The sequence below is a fragment of the Miscanthus floridulus genome, chromosome 19 (genome assembly GCF_019320115.1).
Source record: "Miscanthus floridulus cultivar M001 chromosome 19, ASM1932011v1, whole genome shotgun sequence".
Classification (NCBI taxonomy): Eukaryota; Viridiplantae; Streptophyta; class Magnoliopsida; order Poales; family Poaceae; genus Miscanthus; species Miscanthus floridulus.
The window spans coordinates 31,158,153-31,177,513 of record NC_089598.1 but is presented as its reverse complement, the minus strand read 5'-3'; the positions used below and the strand labels follow the sequence as shown (position 1 = coordinate 31,177,513).

The 19,361-nt window shown below is 53.5% G+C and overlaps 2 protein-coding genes across 2 annotated transcripts; both read left to right on the top strand.

Annotated features, from left to right (window-relative positions):
• Positions 1-7,466: 7,466 nt before the first annotated feature.
• On the top strand, positions 7,467-8,712 carry LOC136528083 (12-oxophytodienoate reductase 1). Its single transcript, XM_066520987.1, has 2 exons — positions 7,467-7,809; positions 7,913-8,712. The coding sequence occupies exons 1-2, from the start codon at positions 7,497-7,499 to the stop codon at positions 8,698-8,700; spliced, it is 1,101 nt and encodes a 366-aa protein (XP_066377084.1). The 5' UTR covers positions 7,467-7,496; the 3' UTR covers positions 8,701-8,712.
• A 6,341-nt stretch (positions 8,713-15,053) lies between these two features.
• LOC136525828 (uncharacterized) lies at positions 15,054-17,372 on the top strand. Its single transcript, XM_066518685.1, has 6 exons — positions 15,054-15,139; positions 15,222-16,155; positions 16,236-16,329; positions 16,736-16,852; positions 16,930-17,114; positions 17,247-17,372. Exons 1-6 carry the CDS (start codon positions 15,054-15,056, stop codon positions 17,370-17,372), a joined length of 1,542 nt encoding a protein of 513 aa, XP_066374782.1.
• The last annotated feature ends 1,989 nt before the right edge of the window (positions 17,373-19,361 follow it).

Below are 19,361 nucleotides of genomic sequence, written 5' to 3'. Positions count from 1 at the left end.
CAATCGACGAAAAGCAATACTCTTCAACAACATATGTAGTAGTTTATACTCATGATCAATAAAGATGGCATTCATCCACAGCATGTCTTGTCATGACCTTCAACGAGTTGTTTTCACGAAACAAAAAGCAAAATGGCTGAAAACATGCCTGAGCATCCCGGCCGAGAGCAAAATAGCTGAAAAAACGCTTGAGCCCGCCGATGAGGGTAGCTAAAAGCTAACACCCGAAACAAAAAAGCAAAATGGCTGAAAACATGCCTGAGCATCCCGACCGAGAGCAAAATAGCTGAAAAAACGCTTGAGCCCGCCGATGAGGGTAGCTAAAAGCTAACACCTGAAACAAAAAAGCAAAATGGCTGAAAACATGCTTGAGCATCCCGGCCGAGAGCAAAATAGCTGAAAAAATGCTTGAGCTCGCCGATGAGGGTAGCTAAAAGCTAACACCCGAAACAAAAAGCAAAATGGCTGAGTCGACCGAAATTTAACTTCAAAAGACCCTCCAGCACTTCGTTCCGAAAAGCAAGAGGCTCGGGGGCTACATCCAGATAGGAATACTTTTTCCTCAGAAAAGCACAAGCGCCACTCAAGAAAGCACTCGGATGCCGAAGTTTGTCGAGGCAACATTCTATACCGAGTCGTTTTACATAGCGCAGGCGAAAGGTTGTTAACGCAAAGATCTACATCTAACAAGTCATAGCACGGACAAAGCACTCGACGGATCACAAAGGAGGAAGAAAAGAAAAGTACTCGACAAATCGAGGGGTCTCGTCAGAATAACGCACAGAGTTGTTTTGCGGAGCAGAGACGGGAACAGGACAAAGTACTCAGCAAGTCAAGTAACTTCAACCGCACCCAGGCAAAGAATACATCAACAAAAATAAAGAATCTTCATTTAAAAAGGAGTGTAATATTACAAGGGGATGCTCAATCGAGTCAGGCGTTGTCATCAGAAAGGGAAATGTCAATATTTAGACTGTCTACAACCCTACTGGCTAGACCTTCGACCTCAGACTCCATCCTCTCAACGGCGTCAAGATATTCTTGGCTTTCAGCTTCTTCTGCTATCTTGGAGAGAGGCGCCTCTGGAGCAAGGACCCGGACCTGGGCCAGCACATTCTTGGTACATACTTGGGCACACCTCTTCGCGAACTCTTGGAAACGAGTCGGAATCCGGGGAATGAACTGCGCCCAAGATTGCCCGTCATCCGCTGGAGTCCGGAGGACATCGGCTACTGAACGAAAAGATTTCCACAAAACATTCCAATTCTCAGTAGCCGTCGCCAGCCTCCCAGACAAGCCTTCAATAGTTTTTTGGGCCTGCACAAGATCTCTGTCAGCTCCGCGCCTAATCAGCTTAGCAAGGACGAGTTCTTCCTCAGCATGAGTAATTACCTCCTCAGCTCTATTATGACTAGAACGGACAAGGGCCCTCATTTCATCAATACTCTCCGAGAGCTTCTGCTTCTCAACTCGGAGAGCTAGACAGGACACGCAAAGAACAAGTCAGCGGAAAAAGAAGTCAAAATACAAGAAGAAACAGGCAGAACCCACGGCACCTTTGCATTCATTCTTCGCAGACTCCACCGCAGCATCTCTCTGTTTCTCCGTCTCTACTACCCGGGCGCGAAGGGCTTTCTCCTCCTTTTGGTGCATCTGACGCTCCGTCTCCAACTCAGCCCGGAGGAGGTCAAGATCGGCTTTCAGAGCGTCCACCTCCGAAGACAACTTCCTCTCATTTTCAGATGAGAAAAAGAAGCCAAAATGATCACGAGAGAAAGACTGAGCAAAAAGAGGCAAAGAGAAACAAGGCATAAGGATAGAAGAAAAACAAGCATGCAAAAGAGGAGTGGCAGTAAAACCTACCTAGGAGCTTTTCACCAAAAGAAGTCGCGAGGGTCGACAAGCTCCCCCAGGCTACGGTTAGCTCCGATAACCGATGAGTGGCATCGAACTGTTGCACCACGTCACCGGAAAAGGAGGGGCCGCCGGAAGCAAGAGAAGGGGAAGGAGAGGCTGGCTGGGGCGAAGAAGGAATGACCAAAGCAACCTCCAGGGAAGCCGGAGCCAAACCCTCAGAAGGACCCGGCGCGACGGCCACAGTTACCTCCAGGAGCGACCAAGTCCGCGAACTCCGCTAGGTAGCTCTGAAGCCCCCAGCGGCGACTTCATCAACAGAATGTTGTGAGTCTCGAGGCTCGGAACTCGTTGGCACGGCAGGGAGGCAGAGAAGAAGTCGATGAAGAAATTAGAGAAGACGAAACACTGAAAAGTGATAAAAGGAAGCACCAATAAGAACTAGAGGAAGGAAGATAAAAGCCAAAAAGATAAAGCTAGAATCTACTCACCCGACTACTTTTTTCTTCGCGAAGCCAAGAGAAAGCCTCGCAGGGGGAACCACAACGGCGAAGACGTCCCCGCCACCCGGCGACGGGAGCGGGACAGCCGACAACGGAGCCGCGGAAGAAGCCGGGGCTGGAGCCGTGGAAGAACTCCGCACCGGAGGAGAGGTACAGCTCGGGATAGAGGCAACCAAAGAACTCGACACCGGAGCTTCAGAAGAAGTCGGCGCGGGAGCCTCGGAAGAACTCACACCCGACCTCCGATTACTTCAAAAAGTTCAAGACTAAAATTCAAAACAAAGAGGAGAAATTCAATGCAACAAGAATATGAAAAACAACTCACCGCCGCATGATGAGGGGGACTTCATCATCCTCTTCTTCCTCAGCCAACGAAACCAGAGCACCTGCTGAAAAGGAGATGAAAAGTACTCGGTTCAAGAGAGAAACATGAAAATAAAAGAACAAAGAGTATTAAATGTGCTCACCTAAGAGCATGCTAGCAACAACTGGAGTACCTGAGGGAGTACTTGGTTTGCGAGGCTTCTTGGAGACAGGCAAGCCAGATGAAGACCCGTCCATTCGTCCCCCTCTTCGGGACACTGCGAGGACCAGCGAGGGACTAGACGAGGAACATATTCTTCATATACATCAACAAATCTGAAAGAAACCCCAGGAAGGGCTGTAAAGGTTTGAGACTTACTAATTGCAGAAGTACCAGCTAGACGATCCCCAGTCTCCGCCATGGCAGGGAGAACATCAAGGGGGATCGGATCGACAAAGTTCCGCCCAAGCTCCTGCGAAAAAAGATAAAACACCGAGACAAGGAAAAGCTAAGCAAGAACGGATGCAGCAAGAGTACATAAAGAACTCAAACAAAAAGATAGACAACTCACAGCTGGGGGCGGGTTGATGGCCGAGAACTCAGAGACGGCAGGAGGAATGACGCTCACTCCTTTCAGCATCTTCTGGAGGCGCTCGAGTACCTCCTGACCGGTCAGCTCAAGAGCTGGGACCATGCGTGAAGGATCCTCGGCCCCAGAATACTCAAAGCCGAGATGTTCCCGCTCTTTCAAAGGCTAACCCGGCGACGAAGGAAGCTTGAAACAATACCAAAGCCTGGTCAAACCCTGCTGTTTCAGCATGCTAATCCTATCAAGGAGTGGCTGGATCGCTTGAATCTCAGTAGGTGACTCAAGCTTCTTGTCCCATCGGTCATTCACCACAGGACCAGATCCGGAGTGAACGACAAGAGAAGGGATCAAATTGACAGCGTAGAACCACTCGGCACGCCAATCTTTGACAGAATCGACCAGGTCATAATCAAAAAACTTAATTTTGAGACCCTGGCGAAACTGAATCCCGCAACCGCCGAGGGCGCTGGTTTCTTCATGGCAGGGTTGAGGTTTCAGACGAAAGAAAAAGCGAAAAAGAGATAGAGAAGGAGGGATCCCAAGGAAGGCTTCACAAAGGTGAACAAAAACAGAAAGATGAGAACGGACATTAGGGGGTTAGATGGTTCAGACTAACCCCGAAATAACCAAGAAACTGATGAAGGAAGGCGGAAGCAGGAAGACAAAGTCTAGCGCGGACAAAGGAAACAAAAAGGACAATCTCACCAGGACCCGGAGCCGGAACCCGATGCTCGCCCGGAACTCTCCATTCAGCGATGACTTTGCTTTGGATCAAGCCGTCGCTAACGAGCTCGCGCAGCTGGTCTTCGCTTGTTGTTGGAGCCGGCCAAACCTTCTGAGCTGCCTCATGGCCACGAACTCCTGGTTTTCAATCAAAGACAGGGATGACTCCTCGTCCACGAAGGTCGCCTGAGACTTGCTTGCGGTTTTCTTCTTTCCCATGAACTGGCGGAAGCAAAAAAAGGCACTAAGGAAGATGAAGCTAGAATGATGGTGCTCGGGTGATGGCGACAATGACGGCGGCGGATTTCTGAGAGCTAGGGTTTAAAGGCAAGAGCTGGGCGACAAGGGAAAGGAAGATAAAAGGTCTTTAAATAGATTTTTCATTGATACAAACGGCCCACAAGGCCCGTTAAAACACAATGTGGGAACACAACGGTCCATTTACCGACGCAGCTAAAACGACGGAGGGCATGAATCCTCACAACGGTACAAACCAACGGGCAGATTTCAGACTTATCCGTCCAACGCCACGGCAGGGTTATCAGATTGATACAAGAACAACCCGTCAAACCAAGAAGAAAGAAAGAAGAAAGAAAGGGCTACCTCACGAGGAACAAAAGAACCTGGTTATGTAAGAAAGAACTCGGTAGTCTCACGAACGACAGGGATCACAACAGAAAAGTCAAAGACAACTCAGAAGACAAGATTCGTTACATTACAAGCGACTTCAAAATAGAAAGATTACAAATCTTTACAAGACCCAACGAACTCGGCACCACGAAAAGCAAAGTAGCAAAGAGGAACACGGACACGACTAGGCTCTGGAATGACTACGTGTCCCAAATTGCTACTCGGAAGGATAAACCGCCATCAGTTACACGGTTTTCTTCAAAGGACGGACGCAGTACATCCAAGGCGGAAATCGACAGCACGGCAGGGCAACATGGAGCATAGAAGGCCGGCAGGCATCTGTCTACCCAAGAACCGATGTGATGCTGGATATGGTGTTGATCTGCACCGGACGGTCTCAAGACAGGCGACGAGGATCAACCCAGAACTGCCGGATGAAGGAACGAAGCCCACATCACAAGACTTCCTCCAACTACCACCACATACATCCTGGCACAATGCTGTCGCGGGATTAGCCTACCTCTAATCCCTATCACAAGACTTCCTCCAGCTACGACAAGACACACAGGAACTACAAAACATGCCCGGGGGCTGCTCTACTTCACAAACTACCATGTTCATGACCACCAAGGTTTCAACAGAATATCCAATGAATGAAAACAAGCACTCCGGGATAGTATTTATAGACCAAAGGATCGGCGCACATGGACTAGGAGTACCAACGAAATAAGCCTAACAAAGGACACAGTGAAAAGACATGACTCAATAATAGATGACTCATGCGAGAGGAAGCAGTACTCGAAGACGGGCATATTCGGAAGAATATACCAGCACAGTACAACCCGTGAACAAAAGGCATTTACACTCAACCACCACCATACAACTACATCTGGCAACAGTAGACCATCAAAGAATACGCCAGGACCTCGCATCCGATTTCTTCCTGAACAAAACAACACGGATATACGCTCGGAGGCTCGACCAGCACCATAGCCTAATCAACACTAAGCTAGGGAACCCGGTTTTCATTTCAACTACTTCCGGAGGCTCGAAACCAAAGACAAAGGACCAAGAATACAAGAAACTCAAGACTACAATGATGACAATACATCAAGACTCTTCATCCGACTTCTTTTCTAAAGAGAAGAACTCAGAGAAAGCGCGGAGCTGCGGGATAAACCCAAAAGCACGAGGCTCGTACACTCAGTGAGTGCAATTTCACCAAAAAGGAACCCGTGCCACAAAACTACTCGGATGATGGTTTAATCCAAGACTAAAAGGCCGCTTCGGAAGGATGCCGCGAGACTACTCGGACGATGGTTTAATCCAAGTCTTGGGGACTACTTCAGAACACAAATTTTCAAACAACATAAAGGATCAAGTCCCTCCAACTTTTTGTTCTAAATAGCAAGAGGCTCGGGGGCTACACTCAGTGAGTGCACTTTTTCTTCGAAAAAGCGCACGTCACCAAAAGACTTCCTCAACACAGACCATTTCAAGACATTACGACAAAAAGAACCCGGAACGAGCCATATTCGAGTTCTTTTTGATAAAACTTCAACGAACAATCGGAACAACTTCAAGACAAGATCCTCCAGCTCCTTGTTCCAAATAGCAAGAGGCTCGGGGGCTACAACCAGATGGATGTATTTTTTCTTCAGAAAAGCACTCACCACTCAAAGATCCTAAGAAGCGCTACAAGGTTTCACTCCAGAAAGCACTCGGATGACATCTTATTCCTACTCAACAAGACTTGAAGGGGCAGAGCGAGACTTTCAGAGCTCAACCATGAAGTACTCGGGGGCTTGTCGATACGGGACCCACAGGATACCCCGCAAGGGAGAGAGAAGATCTAGTTCAACTAGGATTCTTCCCATGTAAATCTTAGTAGTAGAACTATCAAGTAATCCTACTAGAAAATCTCATTGTAAACCGACTAGGACTCTGGCCTCCTGACTATATAAAGGAGGGCAATGCTCCTGTCAAAAGAGAGAACAGAGCAGATCATAATCAATCCAACGCAAAGGCTAAGGCCGACTGGACGTAAGGTTATTACTCGATCTACGATCGAGGGCATGAACCAGGATAAATCGGCTGTCTCTTGCGTAAACCATCGAGTTCGACATACGCAGAAGCCCGAACATACTGCCCCGGGTACCCCCGTGGCAGGCTATCGGTGGTAAAACATCGACAATATATGTGCATATGTATATTTGTTATGAACTCTACAGCATGCATATATGACATAAAAATCGATACTGTAAGAGTACATATTACAGTAATCAGAAAGATTAGACTATACCCAGCGGAGGGTCCCATGCCGAGGGCATCGGAGGCTCCATTCGCACTAGTCGACATAGTGCGTTGCTCAAAGTCACGGACCACAGTCGGTGCAGGATGATATTCGTAGTGCAGTCCCATGAACGGATCACCAGGAAGAAGACAGCTTGCGGTTCCGTGGGCAATCACCGGGAAGGAGACGGGATCTGGACGAGCAGTCGCGGATCGCTCCCCAAAATCCTAATCGCTGCGCACCCCGTGCAAGGTTCTCCAGCGGACGAGGGTTCCGGAGGCACCTGCTCTCCTACTACTCCGTGCGCGCAGAGGAACGGAACGGGGAAGACTTAGAGCTGTGGAGATGTGGATTCTCTCGGGAACGGTTGCAGAGTCTGGGGTCTAGACTGACAGAGGACAGGATATATCGCTGCGACAGGGGAAGGAGACGAATGCAGCGGAGAATCCCAAGAGACGGGAAGCGGAAGGGACGGTAACTGATGCAGTCAATTCGCCTCTACCATCAAGGAGCGAAACTCCCGTAATAATGTGGATTTAAGTGGCAAAAGACCATGCAGGCAAATTGGTGCAGCAAGCTTCGAAGGAGGTGATCCTGCTGATGACGCCGTACAATATGGGCCAGTTCCAGCTCTCCCACCGGGTGGTCCTCGCGCCGCTGACGAGGTGCCGCTCCTACGGCAACGTGCCTCAGCCGCACGCCGCCGTGTACTACGCGCAGCGCGCCACCAAGGGTGGCCTGCTCATCGCGGAGGCCACGGGGGTGTCGCCCACCGCGCAGGGGTACCCGGAGACACCTGGCATCTGGACGCAGGAGCAGGTCGAGGCGTGGAAGCCCATCGTCGACGCCGTCCACCGGAAGGGTGGCATCTTCTTCTGCCAGATTTGGCATGTCGGCAGGGTCTCGACCAATGGTATGTTCCCATCTAGTACGAGCGTATCTTTGTCAGCTCTGATTATACTCTATTGTTTGATCAGGAGCTGGTTTTCCTGATTTTCCTTCAACCCAATTCGCAGATTTTCAGCCCGACGGGCAGGCGCCTATCTCGAGCACGGACAAGCAGATTTCTCCGGACGCCGAGTCCGGAATGGTGTATTCGAAGCCGCGCCGGTTGCGAACCGAGGAGATCCCCGGCATCGTCGATGATTTCAGGCGGGCTGCACGGAATGCAATTGAAGCCGGCTTCGATGGTGTTGAGATCCACAGTGCGCATGGATATCTCCTCGAGCAATTCATGAAGGACAGTTCTAATGACCGCACCAACGAGTACGGCGGCAGCCTGGAGAATCGGTGCCGCTTCGCCGTGGAGGTCATCGACGCCATTGTCCGCGAAGTGGGCGCGCACCGCGTGGGCATCAGGCTATCGCCGTTTGTTGACTTCGTGGATTGCGTGGATTCCGATCCCGTGGCGCTTGGCCACTACATGATCCAGCAGCTCAACAAGCACGAGGGTTTTCTCTACTGCCACATGGTGGAACCTCGAATGGCGATCGTCGACGGCCGCAGGCAGATCCCTCACAGGCTCTTGCCGTTCCGAAAGGCGTTTAACGGCACGTTTATCGCTGCTGGCGGATACGATCGGGAGGAAGGCAACAAGGTAGTGGCAGAAGGCTATGCTGACCTTGTTGCATATGGAAGACTCTTCTTGGTTAACCCGGACCTGCCTAAGAGGTTCGAGTTGAATGCGCCACTGAACAAGTATGACCGCTCTACCTTCTACACGCAAGATCATGTTGTTGGCTACACGGATTACCCTTTCCTTGAAGACGACAGCGATAATGATGAGTCAAGTTCTCAAGCTTAATCATGCAGATAATCAAACTGATCACAACTAATAATGTGGATGGTTCATCAAGTATGAATTCATCATTATTTCCACCATTCTTTATTGACATTGTGGGAGAGTCACTTATATCATGTTGTTTCATTCTGTACTATTGTGAGGTGAAATAAATGTGCTTGCTGGAATTATTAGAAAAAATATCAACTATTTTCTAGATCGTCTGGTTTGGAGACTTGTTGAAGAAGAATTTTTGTCACCCGTGCCTTTTCGTAATTCCCATCTTTGAAAGACTACAATGGAATCCTCTTGCAACGTTTCATTATACCGTGTGAGCATATAGCTTTTTGTGAGCTTACAAAGCGTTTCTTTAGTCTTCTTCTGCAAATTATGACCCTGTTCACTTGAGCTACTTTTTAGCCATAGAACAGTGTTTTCCTCTCACAATATTTCAGCATCAGCATCAGCATCAGCATAAGCCAAATTTCAGCATAAGCGAACATGACCAATGTTAGTCTAAATCCTTATGTGGCAACTCATTGAATCCTCATTGACTCTATATTCTTCCGGTTATAAAAATATTCAGTCCAAACTAGATTTTGTAAGGCTCTGTTTGGATTACAATTCTAAAGGAATCAGATTCATGTAGTTTCAAACACTAAAGTAGCGTTTGGAGTGGAGGATTTGTGAATTCCTTTCTAGAGCGGAGGATTTTGCGCTTGTACGTTTTGAAGGAATGAGAGAATCCACCGCCACCTCTTGGTTTCAGTTTCTTCACGAAGTTTGAAAGACTCATGATTACTAATGTTATTGGCGCATGCTTTCAGGGAACCAACCGCCAAGCACAAATTGATTAACACTAAAAAACTAGAGTCCATGATTTCAACAAAGCACTAGCATAAGTGGCCGACCAGGATATCTTGATTTATTAACTAATATATGCTGCTTTAAGAAAGAAAGAAAAATTCTTTATGTAGTTCTTGTTTAGTCCAAGCAATTATGTTTATCATTAATCCTTAAAATCCCGTGGTGCTCATATTCCTTTGGCGCAAACACCAAATCTTCCAAAATTGCTGTGTTTTAGGTTCCCTTGTTATACACACCTATTCCTTTTCTAGTCTTGTATTTTTTTTCTATTCCTCTACTCCGTAAACTCGGGGATCTAAGGTTTTGCTTGCATACTTGAGATTGCGTTCTTGAGTTTTGAGTAAAATATTGCCAACATTTTGTTAGCATCTAGCATTCTAATTTCGTTTGTGACTAATCCTAGGAACATCTAAACTGTGGAATAATTAGGTTTTCTAGTGAGGTTACCTAAATTGGGCGAATGACATACATGTCGCTTCTTTTTCAAGATGAAGCCTGACTTTTTTTTTTGCTTTTTAGTATTATAAGTATAAGAAACAATTTTTAATTAACAACATATCTAGTGATAGTAGTTGTCGGCGTTTTGGACCAGGGGATCCTCAACCAACTAGTAAATTTGTACTGCGTGTTCCCAATCCCGGATGGCGATGCAAAGAGACACAAGGCTTATACTGGTTCAGGCAATTAGTGCCCTACGTCTAGTCTGAGAGATCGATCTTGTATTCCTTGCACCGAAGTGCTTGTAGTAGGGGGTTACAAGCTAGGTGAGAGAGGGAGCTAGTCCCAGGTCTCGGTGGGGAGTGATGTGGGCTGCTTGAGACGTTGCTCTCAGGCGGCGGGGAAGTGTGCGTGTTACAGGGTGTTGTTCTTTGTTAGTGCCCCCCTCGAAATGGCCCAAGTCCTTTCCTTTTATAGTTGAAGGGAGGACAGGGGTAGTACATGTGCTAACTATACGGCATCGTGCGAACAGAGGCGGCGAGTCCGAGCCCTGTAGCCTATTCCTGTGGCGGTGTGGTCGTCGGAGTGGTCCGTCCTTGGGGCGCTGGGGCGACGTGCTGGTCACATCCGATCCTGTGCGTCATGGGAGCTCCAGGGCTGCCTCGGAGGCGGCGCGGCGGTCAGAGTGCGGGTCGCTGTGGATTGACTGCGCGCGAGGCCGAGGCTCGGTTGGTGCTGAGGCCGAACCGCGGTGGGGGGTCTTGGCAGACGTGAATCCCGAGATAGCCGAGACCCTAGCGTAGAGTGCCGAGGCCCGGAGGGGGCGGTTGATCTGGTACGCTGGTTCGGAGGCGATGATGACCCATGCCAGATTTCCCATGCTGCGTTGTCTTCGGGGCGGGAGTTACGGGGCATAGTGTAGTGCGGGCGCTGATCGTGGGCACAGTGCCAGAATATAGTTGCCGGTAATCCCCGCCATGCCCTGTCTCAGCCGGTATGGCGCTGATGCGACTTCTTGTCCCGTCGGCCTCTCCGCAGTGTCGAGCCGTCGTCCGGCTGAGATTGCGGGAGTGGTTGACGCATTAATGGGACGTGACATGCTGTCGAGAAGACCGGTCGAGGTGGGAGCGATGGGTTGTTGTCAAGCCAGCCTCGAGCGATACGGGGGATAGCAGTCTCATCCGAGGCTGTACGCACGGGGCCTCGGGCGAGACGGAGATTGGGCTCCTTGCCGTGGCCTTTCGCGAGAGGCCTCGCGCGAGGCGGAGATTTCGTCAGGGCGCCGAGACTTCCCGTACGAGGCCTCAGGCGAGGCGGAGAGCCGGTGGGCTCGGACGGGGCTGGTGATGAACCTATGGCTTACCTTCTGGCTTCGTTGTTGATGGGATTTAAGTGACTCTTTTGGTGTACGCTCGGGGTACCCCGTTCTATGGTACCCGACAGTAGCCCCCGAGCCTCGGGGGGAGTGCGTGCACTCTCCTAGAGGGTTTGTCGAGACTTGGCTTACAGCCGCTCCTGTAGGGATTGTGTCTCGCTTCTTGAGGTTTCAGTGGGTGCGCACGAGCGCACCCGCCGGGTGTAGCCCCCGAGGCCCTAGAGGAGTGGAGTCATTCCTTTAGGGGCTTTTTTCGTGTTTTGAGTGAGGAGTTTTTATCGTATTTGCCGAGCCCTCAAGTGCGAGTTCGGGTCGCGGGGTCTCGGTAAGGTTGCAGGAAGAACCCTCTAGCCTCTACACGGAGCAAGAGGTCCATCAGGGATTCCCCAGGCTTTTTGTACGACCCTCATGCTTCCTTTTCGCTCAGAAGGAGGGGTGGAATGTGCCAAGCTACCCTTGGTGGGCACGAGCGTTGGCACTTCCGGTGAGCTATTATCGGGTAAGTCCAAGTGGAGGCCTGTGCCCCGTTCGCTAGGGGATGGCTAGCGGTCTAGAGATGCACTCCAAGAGTACCAGAGGGTTTCTCTAGTGGGTGCCGAGGCCATTCGCTGGGCCTCGGTGGCTCGGCGCCTCCCTATGGTGTGATCCCATTCGGAGACCTCCCTGCCGGTCTCGGACACGACTTAGGACACCCCGAGCGACTGTTTGCTCGGGCCTCGGCCATTCGTGGGCTCACCCATAGTCGTCCCTGACTCTGTTGCCCTGGGGTGGCTGTTGAAACCTCAGGGGGCCCAGCCTTCGAACCCCTGGACCGTAACGGGCTCGGTGCCCTTTATCGTATTTGTAACGAAACTTCTAGTGCGGGCTTAGGTCATTTGTCTTTGTCTTGGGTGCAGGAGGAGCCCCCGAGCCTCCGCCTGGAGCGAGAGGGCAGTCAGGGGTCCCCTGGCTTTTTTGTTCGACCCTCACATATCCTTTTCGTTCGAACGGAGGGGTTGTTTGTCGAGCCCATTCGGGTGCGAGCCGGAGCCGCTGGGTCTCGGCAAGGTTACAGGAAGAGCCCCCTAGCCTCTGCATAGAGCGAGAGGGCCATCGGGAGTTCCCCTAGCTTTTTGTACGCCCCTCGCGCGTGAGGGTTTGTTTGTCGAGGCCCCTTTGGGCGCGAGCCTAGGTCGCGGGGTCTCGACAAGGTTGCAGGAAGGGCTCCCTAGCCTCTGCATAGAGCGAGAGAGCCGTCGGGAGCTCCCCTAGCTTTTTGTACGACCCTCGCGCTTCCTTTTCGCTCGGAAGGAGGGGTGGAATGTACCAGGCTACCCTCGGTGGGCACGAGCGTTGGCACTTCCGGTGAGCTGTTATCGGGTAAGTCCGAGTGGAGGCCCGTGCCCCGTTCGCTAGGGGACAACTAGTGGTCCAGAGACGCACTCCAAGAGTACCGAAGGGTTTCTCTAGTGGGTGCCGAGGCCGTTTGCTGGGCCTCAGTGGCTCGGCGCCTCCCTACGGCAGGATCCCATTCGGAGACCTCCCCGCCGGTCTTGGACATGACTTAGGGCGTCCCAAGCGTTTTGCTTGCTTGGGCCTCGGCCCCGTATGGGCTCGCCCACGGTCGTCCCTGACTCTGTTGTCCTAGGGCGGCTGTCGAAACCCCTGGGGGCCCAGCCTTCGAACCCCTGGACCGTAATAGGCTCAGAGCCTGGTTCCTTCCTCTGAAAGGAATAGGGCGGGGGGAATATCTTCCCCATCGGCTCGGCAACGGCTGGTGCGCCTTTTGAGGTAGTTTTCTGGGGAGATGAAACGACGCCTGCAGCCGCAGCAGTCGGGCACGACGTGGTGGATGGGACATAACTGTTCCCGCAATTAATGAGAAGAAGGTGGGCGTGTGGGCGGTAAAATCGGATTGGGGTTAACCGCGCCGGATCCAGGGGAAACTTCCCCAATTTCATCGCCCGTCCATTTCGCCTTCTCCCCACATAAATACGCAAAGAGCCTTGCCCCTCCTCACCTTACCTTGCCTGCGTTAGCTCTGCCCCCATCGAGCCATCGCTAGAGCAGCGGGTGCCGAGAAGAAGAAGGGAGAAGAGCGAGCCAGGGAGAGAGAGTGAAAAAGAGAGAGAAAAACTCACCGCCGCATTCGATCCCTCCACCGCATCCATGGCTGGCGACATCGTTGTCATCGAGGTGGACCCTTGGGATCCATCTGACGTCACCACGGAGATGCTTTAGTCGCTCGTTGATGGCGGACTCCTTCGTCCGGTGACGGACCCCAACAGGCCAGAGTGGATTGCTCCGTCGAGCGAGCCGGAGTCGAGGCCTCGCGACGGTTACGTCGTGAGCTTCGTCTCCTTTCACGAGCGCGGTCTCGGCGTCCCGGCGGATCGGTTCATGCGGGCGCTCCCGCACTACTATGGCGTGGAGCTCCACAACTTCAACCCCAACTCCATCGTACAGGCGGCCATCTTTATTGCCGTCTGCGAGGGGTACTTGGGGATTGCTCCCCATTGGGAGTTGTGGCTCCATCTCTTCCGGGCGAGGCATACCACTAAGCCGACGGGGACGTCGGGCACGAGGAAAGCGACGAGGTCCGGCGGCTGCACTCTCCAAGTGCGCCAGGACCGCCAGCACCTCTACATCCCAGCCCAGCTCGCGTCATCCAATCGCCGATGGTACACGAGCTGGTTCTACCTTTGCAACGACGACGGAGGACTTCCCCCCTACACTGGGTGGATTGTGGGGAGCTGCCCAGAGAGATGGAAGTACGGCATCCCGAGGGAGGATCAGCCTAAGCTGCAGCCGCTTCTGGAGGGGCTGGAGAGGCTGCGGGGCCGTGCCTTACCGCGGCTGTGGTCGTGGCTGCCTTCCACCGTCAGAGGGTGCTGCCGCTGATGGCTCAGCGGCGGCGCCTGTTCGAGATGAGGCCAGGTGAGCCCAATGAGGGCATCCGGATGTCCTGCTCCGCCCTTTCTGATGAGGAAATTCTTCGTCGGGTGGGGGAGACGGTGGAGGCGAAGCTGAGGGGCGGCAACCTGACCCCCATCGCAACGCCCATCGCAGGGGTTCCTCTCGCTAGTAAGTCGTGCGTCGCTGTAGCCCCTGAGCCTCCTCTGTTTCTCCTTACTTCTCGTTCCCTTATGCGTGTTCGCCGTTCCTGCAGGGGATGAGGGACGTGCGCGCCTCTCCGCCGCCCGTTCCCAAGGACGCGAGGCAGCGGGCGATCAACCGGGCGCACGCCGAGGCACAGAAAAAGCGAAAAGACATCAAGGCGGCGAAACGCACAAAGAAGATCCTCGCGCGCGAGGAACTGGATAAGCACCGCCGGCAGCAAAGGAAGGATGGCCTCCCGTTGGAGGAATCCCCATCGCCATCGCTGTCGACGGAGGCCTCGGACGGGGATGACGAGGGCGAGATGGGGCGGGGTCCCCTAGACCATCTCCCTGACGTAGGGGAGACGGTGCCCGGGGCATCGGCCAGTAGCCCAGCGCTCCTAGGAGGAGGAGGAGGAGGAGGAGGAGCAGACCCGGGGTCGGCAATCGCCCGCTCCGGGGCCGAGGCCAACACGCCCGAGGCGCGGGCGTTGGGCAAACACGCCGTCAGCCCGGTGGGCTCGGCGGCGGTGGTGGAGCAAGTGGCGGCGGAGGCGACGCAACTGCCTGTGCAGAGGACCGAGGGGGCGCCGGGGTCCGTTGAGGACCAACCGGCGCCGATGGACACGGAGGCCATGCCTCTGCCGCCGCCACCGCCTTTGCGGACAAGGGTCGCTGTGGCGAAGCGGTTGCCGCCCCACTCGAGGTAGGTGTATTTTTGGTGGGGTCGTAGTGCCTTTCGTTCGTTCTTTTGTCTTGTGCTGACCCTGCGAACATTTTGTCCTTAGCCGAAAGCGACCTGCGGAGGTGCCTATGTTGGCGCCCCTTAAAGCGCTCAAGGTTAACCTCGGCTCCACCGCCCACTGGGTGGCGGAGGTGCAAGCCGCCCTGCATCATGGCACAGCGTCAGCGAGGGCCGACCCGAAGGAGCCGACCACTCAAGGAGGGGCTACCGAGGCAGCCCTGACACAGGAGGGGGAGGCGGCGCCTCCGCCCGGCGATGGCAAGGCCCGTGGGTCAGATGCGGCCGAGGTTCCCTTGGCCGTCAAGACCACCGGGACCGAGGTCCCTGGGGTTTCACAGGCCGGGGCGACGGAGGCTGCGGCGCCCAGGACCATCGAGACTGTTGCGGCGAGCACCAGAGCCCTCGCGACCGCCGAGGCCATGATGGCGGAGGCCGGAGCCCCTAAGAACACCGAGGCCATGATGGTGGAGGCCGGAGCCCCTGGGACCACCGAGGCCACGATGGCAGAGGCCAGAGCCCCTGGGACCACCGACGCTGACGTGATCGTGGCGGGGCTACCGGCCCAGGAAGTGGAGATGAAGGCGGCGGAGGCCTTGGTGGCACCCTTGGTTCAAGGCCCGCCGCCATTGCGGGAGAGCGCCCGGGAGGTGGAGATTCTTCTGATCTCCTCCAACGATACTTCCCGAGCGCAGGAGATGGCTGGCACTGAGGTGGCTGGTGTCGTGGAACAGCCGGTTCCAACCCCGGGCGAGGGAAGCTCGGCCCTCACGCGGGTGCGACCCAAGCCCCGCGGGTGGAACCACCCGCGTGTCCTGTGGCAAAGCCAGGATGATCCTGAGGCAGAGCCTCTGTTTGCCCTTGAGGACGTGGCCGAGGGCGGTCGCTGGGACACATTCGAGCAGTACCGCCAGCTGGCGGAGCGGTCTCTACGAACAGCACTGTCCGTGGTGGGCGATGATTTGCCCGGAGTCGCCCAGGTTCGTGCTTTCTTTTCCCATGCGGTGGTCTTTTTCCGAGCTTTCTTTGTAGGGATTGACCCCTATTCTGTTTTCCCCAGGAGCTCGAGACCCAATCTCTTGGGAAGTCGGTCTTCCTCCGCCGGGAGAGGGATGTCTGGGACCAGCTTCAGCGGCAGAAGGGCCTTCTTGCAGGTGCCAACGAGCTTCTGTCAGCGCGGAGCGCAGAGGTAGAGGACCTTCGCCTTCGTTGTGCCGACGTGAAGGTCGAGGCGGCCATGGCCCAGGAGCAGCTCGCCCCTCTGGCGGCGTAGGTCAAGGAGTTGGAGGAGGAGCTCACCCGCGCGGCCAGTGATCGGGATGCCTTCAGGTCTCGAGCTGTAGAAGCTACGGCCTCGGCCACGGCTCTTGCTGGGCAATTAGGGGCGGAACAGAATGCGCACCAGTTGACGAAAGGTGCTTTGGATGAGGCCTTTGTAGCGGCTGAGGCCTCGTGAACCGAGGCTGTGGTTTGGAGGGGAAAGGCCGAGGGTGAGTCCTAGTCCCTTCGTTTTATTCGCTTTTTCTTATGTTCGTTCGCTAACTTCCTCGTGTGACGCAGAGCTAGGGAGTGAAGCTTCTAGGGCGGCCGAGGCTTCTCGGGTCGAGGCTCAGCGCCTGAAGGAGAAAGCCGAGGCCTTTCGAGTCGAGGCCCGACACTGGGAGGTTAAGGCCAAGGGTGAGTTCCGTAGGCTTCCGTCCCTATTTAGCTTGTTTTTTCTCTCGCTCAACCCCATTCTGTTTTCCGTGGTGCAGAGTCAGAGGCGGAGGTTACCCGAGTAGCCGAGGCTTCCAGCGCGGTGCAGATGGTGCTCGAGACCAAGATCGAGGAGCACGAGGCACTGAAGAGTGCCGCCTGTGCCGCCTGCGAGGCCCTGGTGGTCGAGGGGGTTCAGTCAGGAAGCTCCCTTGGGTGCCGTCTGATTGCGTTGAGCGGTCAAGTGCGTGAGCGGCTCCGAGGAGCGCTGCATACGGGCGTTAAGCGCGCACTGGCCGTCATTGCCTCGCACTACATTGGTGTTGACCTTCAAGCCATCAGCGATGGCTATGTCTTGCCTGATGATGACGATGAGGCCGACGAGGTGGTGATGAAGCTGTTGGAGGCGGCGGAAGGTCCTGGCACCGCGCTGGCAATGTTGTTTGAAGAGAAGGTGGTCCCTCCCCCGCCGTCTGCTGATGCCAGAGGTCCTAAGCCTTGACCTGGGCCTAAGCGGCCATGTAAATAGAGTAGGAATTAAATTTGCATCGTAACGCTTGTGGCCGTCGAGGCCTCTCTTTTTTAAAGTACTCGTGTTTCTTTAATCGCTTGTCTTGTATTTCCGAGCCTCTGCCCTCTTGTTGTCTCTGATCTGATTTCTTTGCAAAAAACCTCTTTGGAGCCTAAGCCGTCCCCTGGGCGAAAGGTGGTGAGGGAGCGCCATAGCCCGGAGGCTTAGGCCATCTCGCGACTCAATCGGCCTTTCTAGCCCTGAGGCGGGCTTTTGGTCCTTGCGTTTTCCGCAACCGATTTGTCAGAGCGTGCTAGAGGGTTTGGTGTGGGAATATTTCAAAAAATGACTAAAATGGCGCGTGGGACTTTAGGGGGAATCCCCCATCTAGCCCCCGAGGGAGATTCGGTTCTGCGGAGGCAGAGCCGAGTTTCCCTCATAGTGTCATCGTATTGCCGAGACCAACGATAGGCTCGGGGAATTTCTCGAAAAATTAGAACAACTAAAAAACAGGTTTCAATTGTATTTCGAGAAACAATATATACAATGCTTGGAATTTTAAGGATAAAAGTGATGTAGCTGTTCTATGTTCCAAGCGTTGGTGAAGATTTCGCCCTTTTCGTTGGCTAGCTTGTAGGTCCCGGGCTTTAGCACTTGGGCGATGATGTACGGTCCTTCCCATGGTGGGGTCAGCTTGTGGTGGCCCTTGTTGCTCTGTGCTAGCCTCAACACCAGGTCGCCTACCTTCAAGTCTCAGCCCCGGATGCACCGGGCCTGATAGCGCCGTAGGGTCTGCTGGTATGTAGCCGAGTGCAGCAGCGCGACGTCTCGGGCTTCCTCCAGTTGGTCGAGGGCGTCCTCTCGGGTGGTGCGGTTGCTTCGTTCATTATAGGCCTGTAGCCTTGGGGAACCATATTCCAAGTTAGTGGGGAGGATGGCCTCGGCCCCATAGACCAGGAAGAAAGGCGTGAACCCCGTGGCTCGGCTTGGGGTGTTCCTCAGGCTCCAGATGACCGAAGGGAGTTTGGCAAGCCATTTCTTGCCAAACTTCTTCAACCGGTTGTAAATTCTTGGCTTGAGGCCTTGTAGGATCATGCCGTTGGCACATTCTACTTGGCCGTGGGTCCTTGGGTGTCCTATGGCCGACCAGGCCACACGGATGTGGTGGTCGTCGCAAAACGTCTAGAATTTTTTGCCGGTGAACTGTGTCCCGTTGTCGGTGATGATGGTGTTAGGGACCCCGAACCTGTGGATAATGTCAGTGAAGAACAACACTGCTTGCTCAGATTTGATTCGATTGATCGGACGAGCCTCGATCCATTTGGAGAACTTGTCGATTGATACCAGTAGATGGGTGTAGTGATGAGGACATGGCACCTTCGGATACGAACAATGATTATAAGGTGCGCTCATTCCTACATTTGCATAGTGGCTTTGGTTATAATTCACTTGGTTCCACATGTACATGTCACTATTTGATTGTAGGTTCAAATATGTTTCATAATGGAAGTTCATCAAAGTCAAACTTTTGGTTCGTCGGTAGCCCGACAGTGCCTCATTGGGAAGGCCATAACTCATCCATCCGGAGTGCGATCGAGGTCAATGAGCACTTGATGGAAAGCTTGTTTGATAAGCTTTCAAATAGATCTGGTCCCATCTCAATATCACATCGGCAAGGCCTCCAAATCACCAATATATTCTGTCACTATTTCTGGCGGGAGCTACACTGTCATCATGGGCTTGTTAGACATCCTTGGGACCCAGGCCCAAGTTAGAGCACATCCCAAGAAGATGGAGAACACCTAAGAGATGGCCGTGGACGTCCTCCTCCTTGGCCACCACCTTAGGAGGCCAGCAAGGACGTCCAAGGCCAGCCAGAGGCCCAATCCAATCCGAGTTCGAGTCTGCCTCGGCCGTCAGGACCAGTCTGCAATAAAACGGACACCCAGGACACATCCGAACTCCGTTTTCGATGATCCA

Coding starts and splice junctions, on each gene's coding strand:
- LOC136528083 (XM_066520987.1), top strand. CDS start 7,497: ATGACGCCGTACAATATGGGCCAGTTCCAGCTCTCCCACCGGGTGGTC. Junction 7,810..7,912: donor CGGCAGGGTCTCGACCAATG/GTATGTTCCCAT, acceptor CCCAATTCGCAG/ATTTTCAGCCCGACGGGCAG.
- LOC136525828 (XM_066518685.1), top strand. CDS start 15,054: ATGGACACGGAGGCCATGCCTCTGCCGCCGCCACCGCCTTTGCGGACA. Junction 16,853..16,929: donor CTGGGAGGTTAAGGCCAAGG/GTGAGTTCCGTA, acceptor TCCGTGGTGCAG/AGTCAGAGGCGGAGGTTACC. Junction 17,115..17,246: donor TGATTGCGTTGAGCGGTCAA/GTGCGTGAGCGG, acceptor GATGACGATGAG/GCCGACGAGGTGGTGATGAA.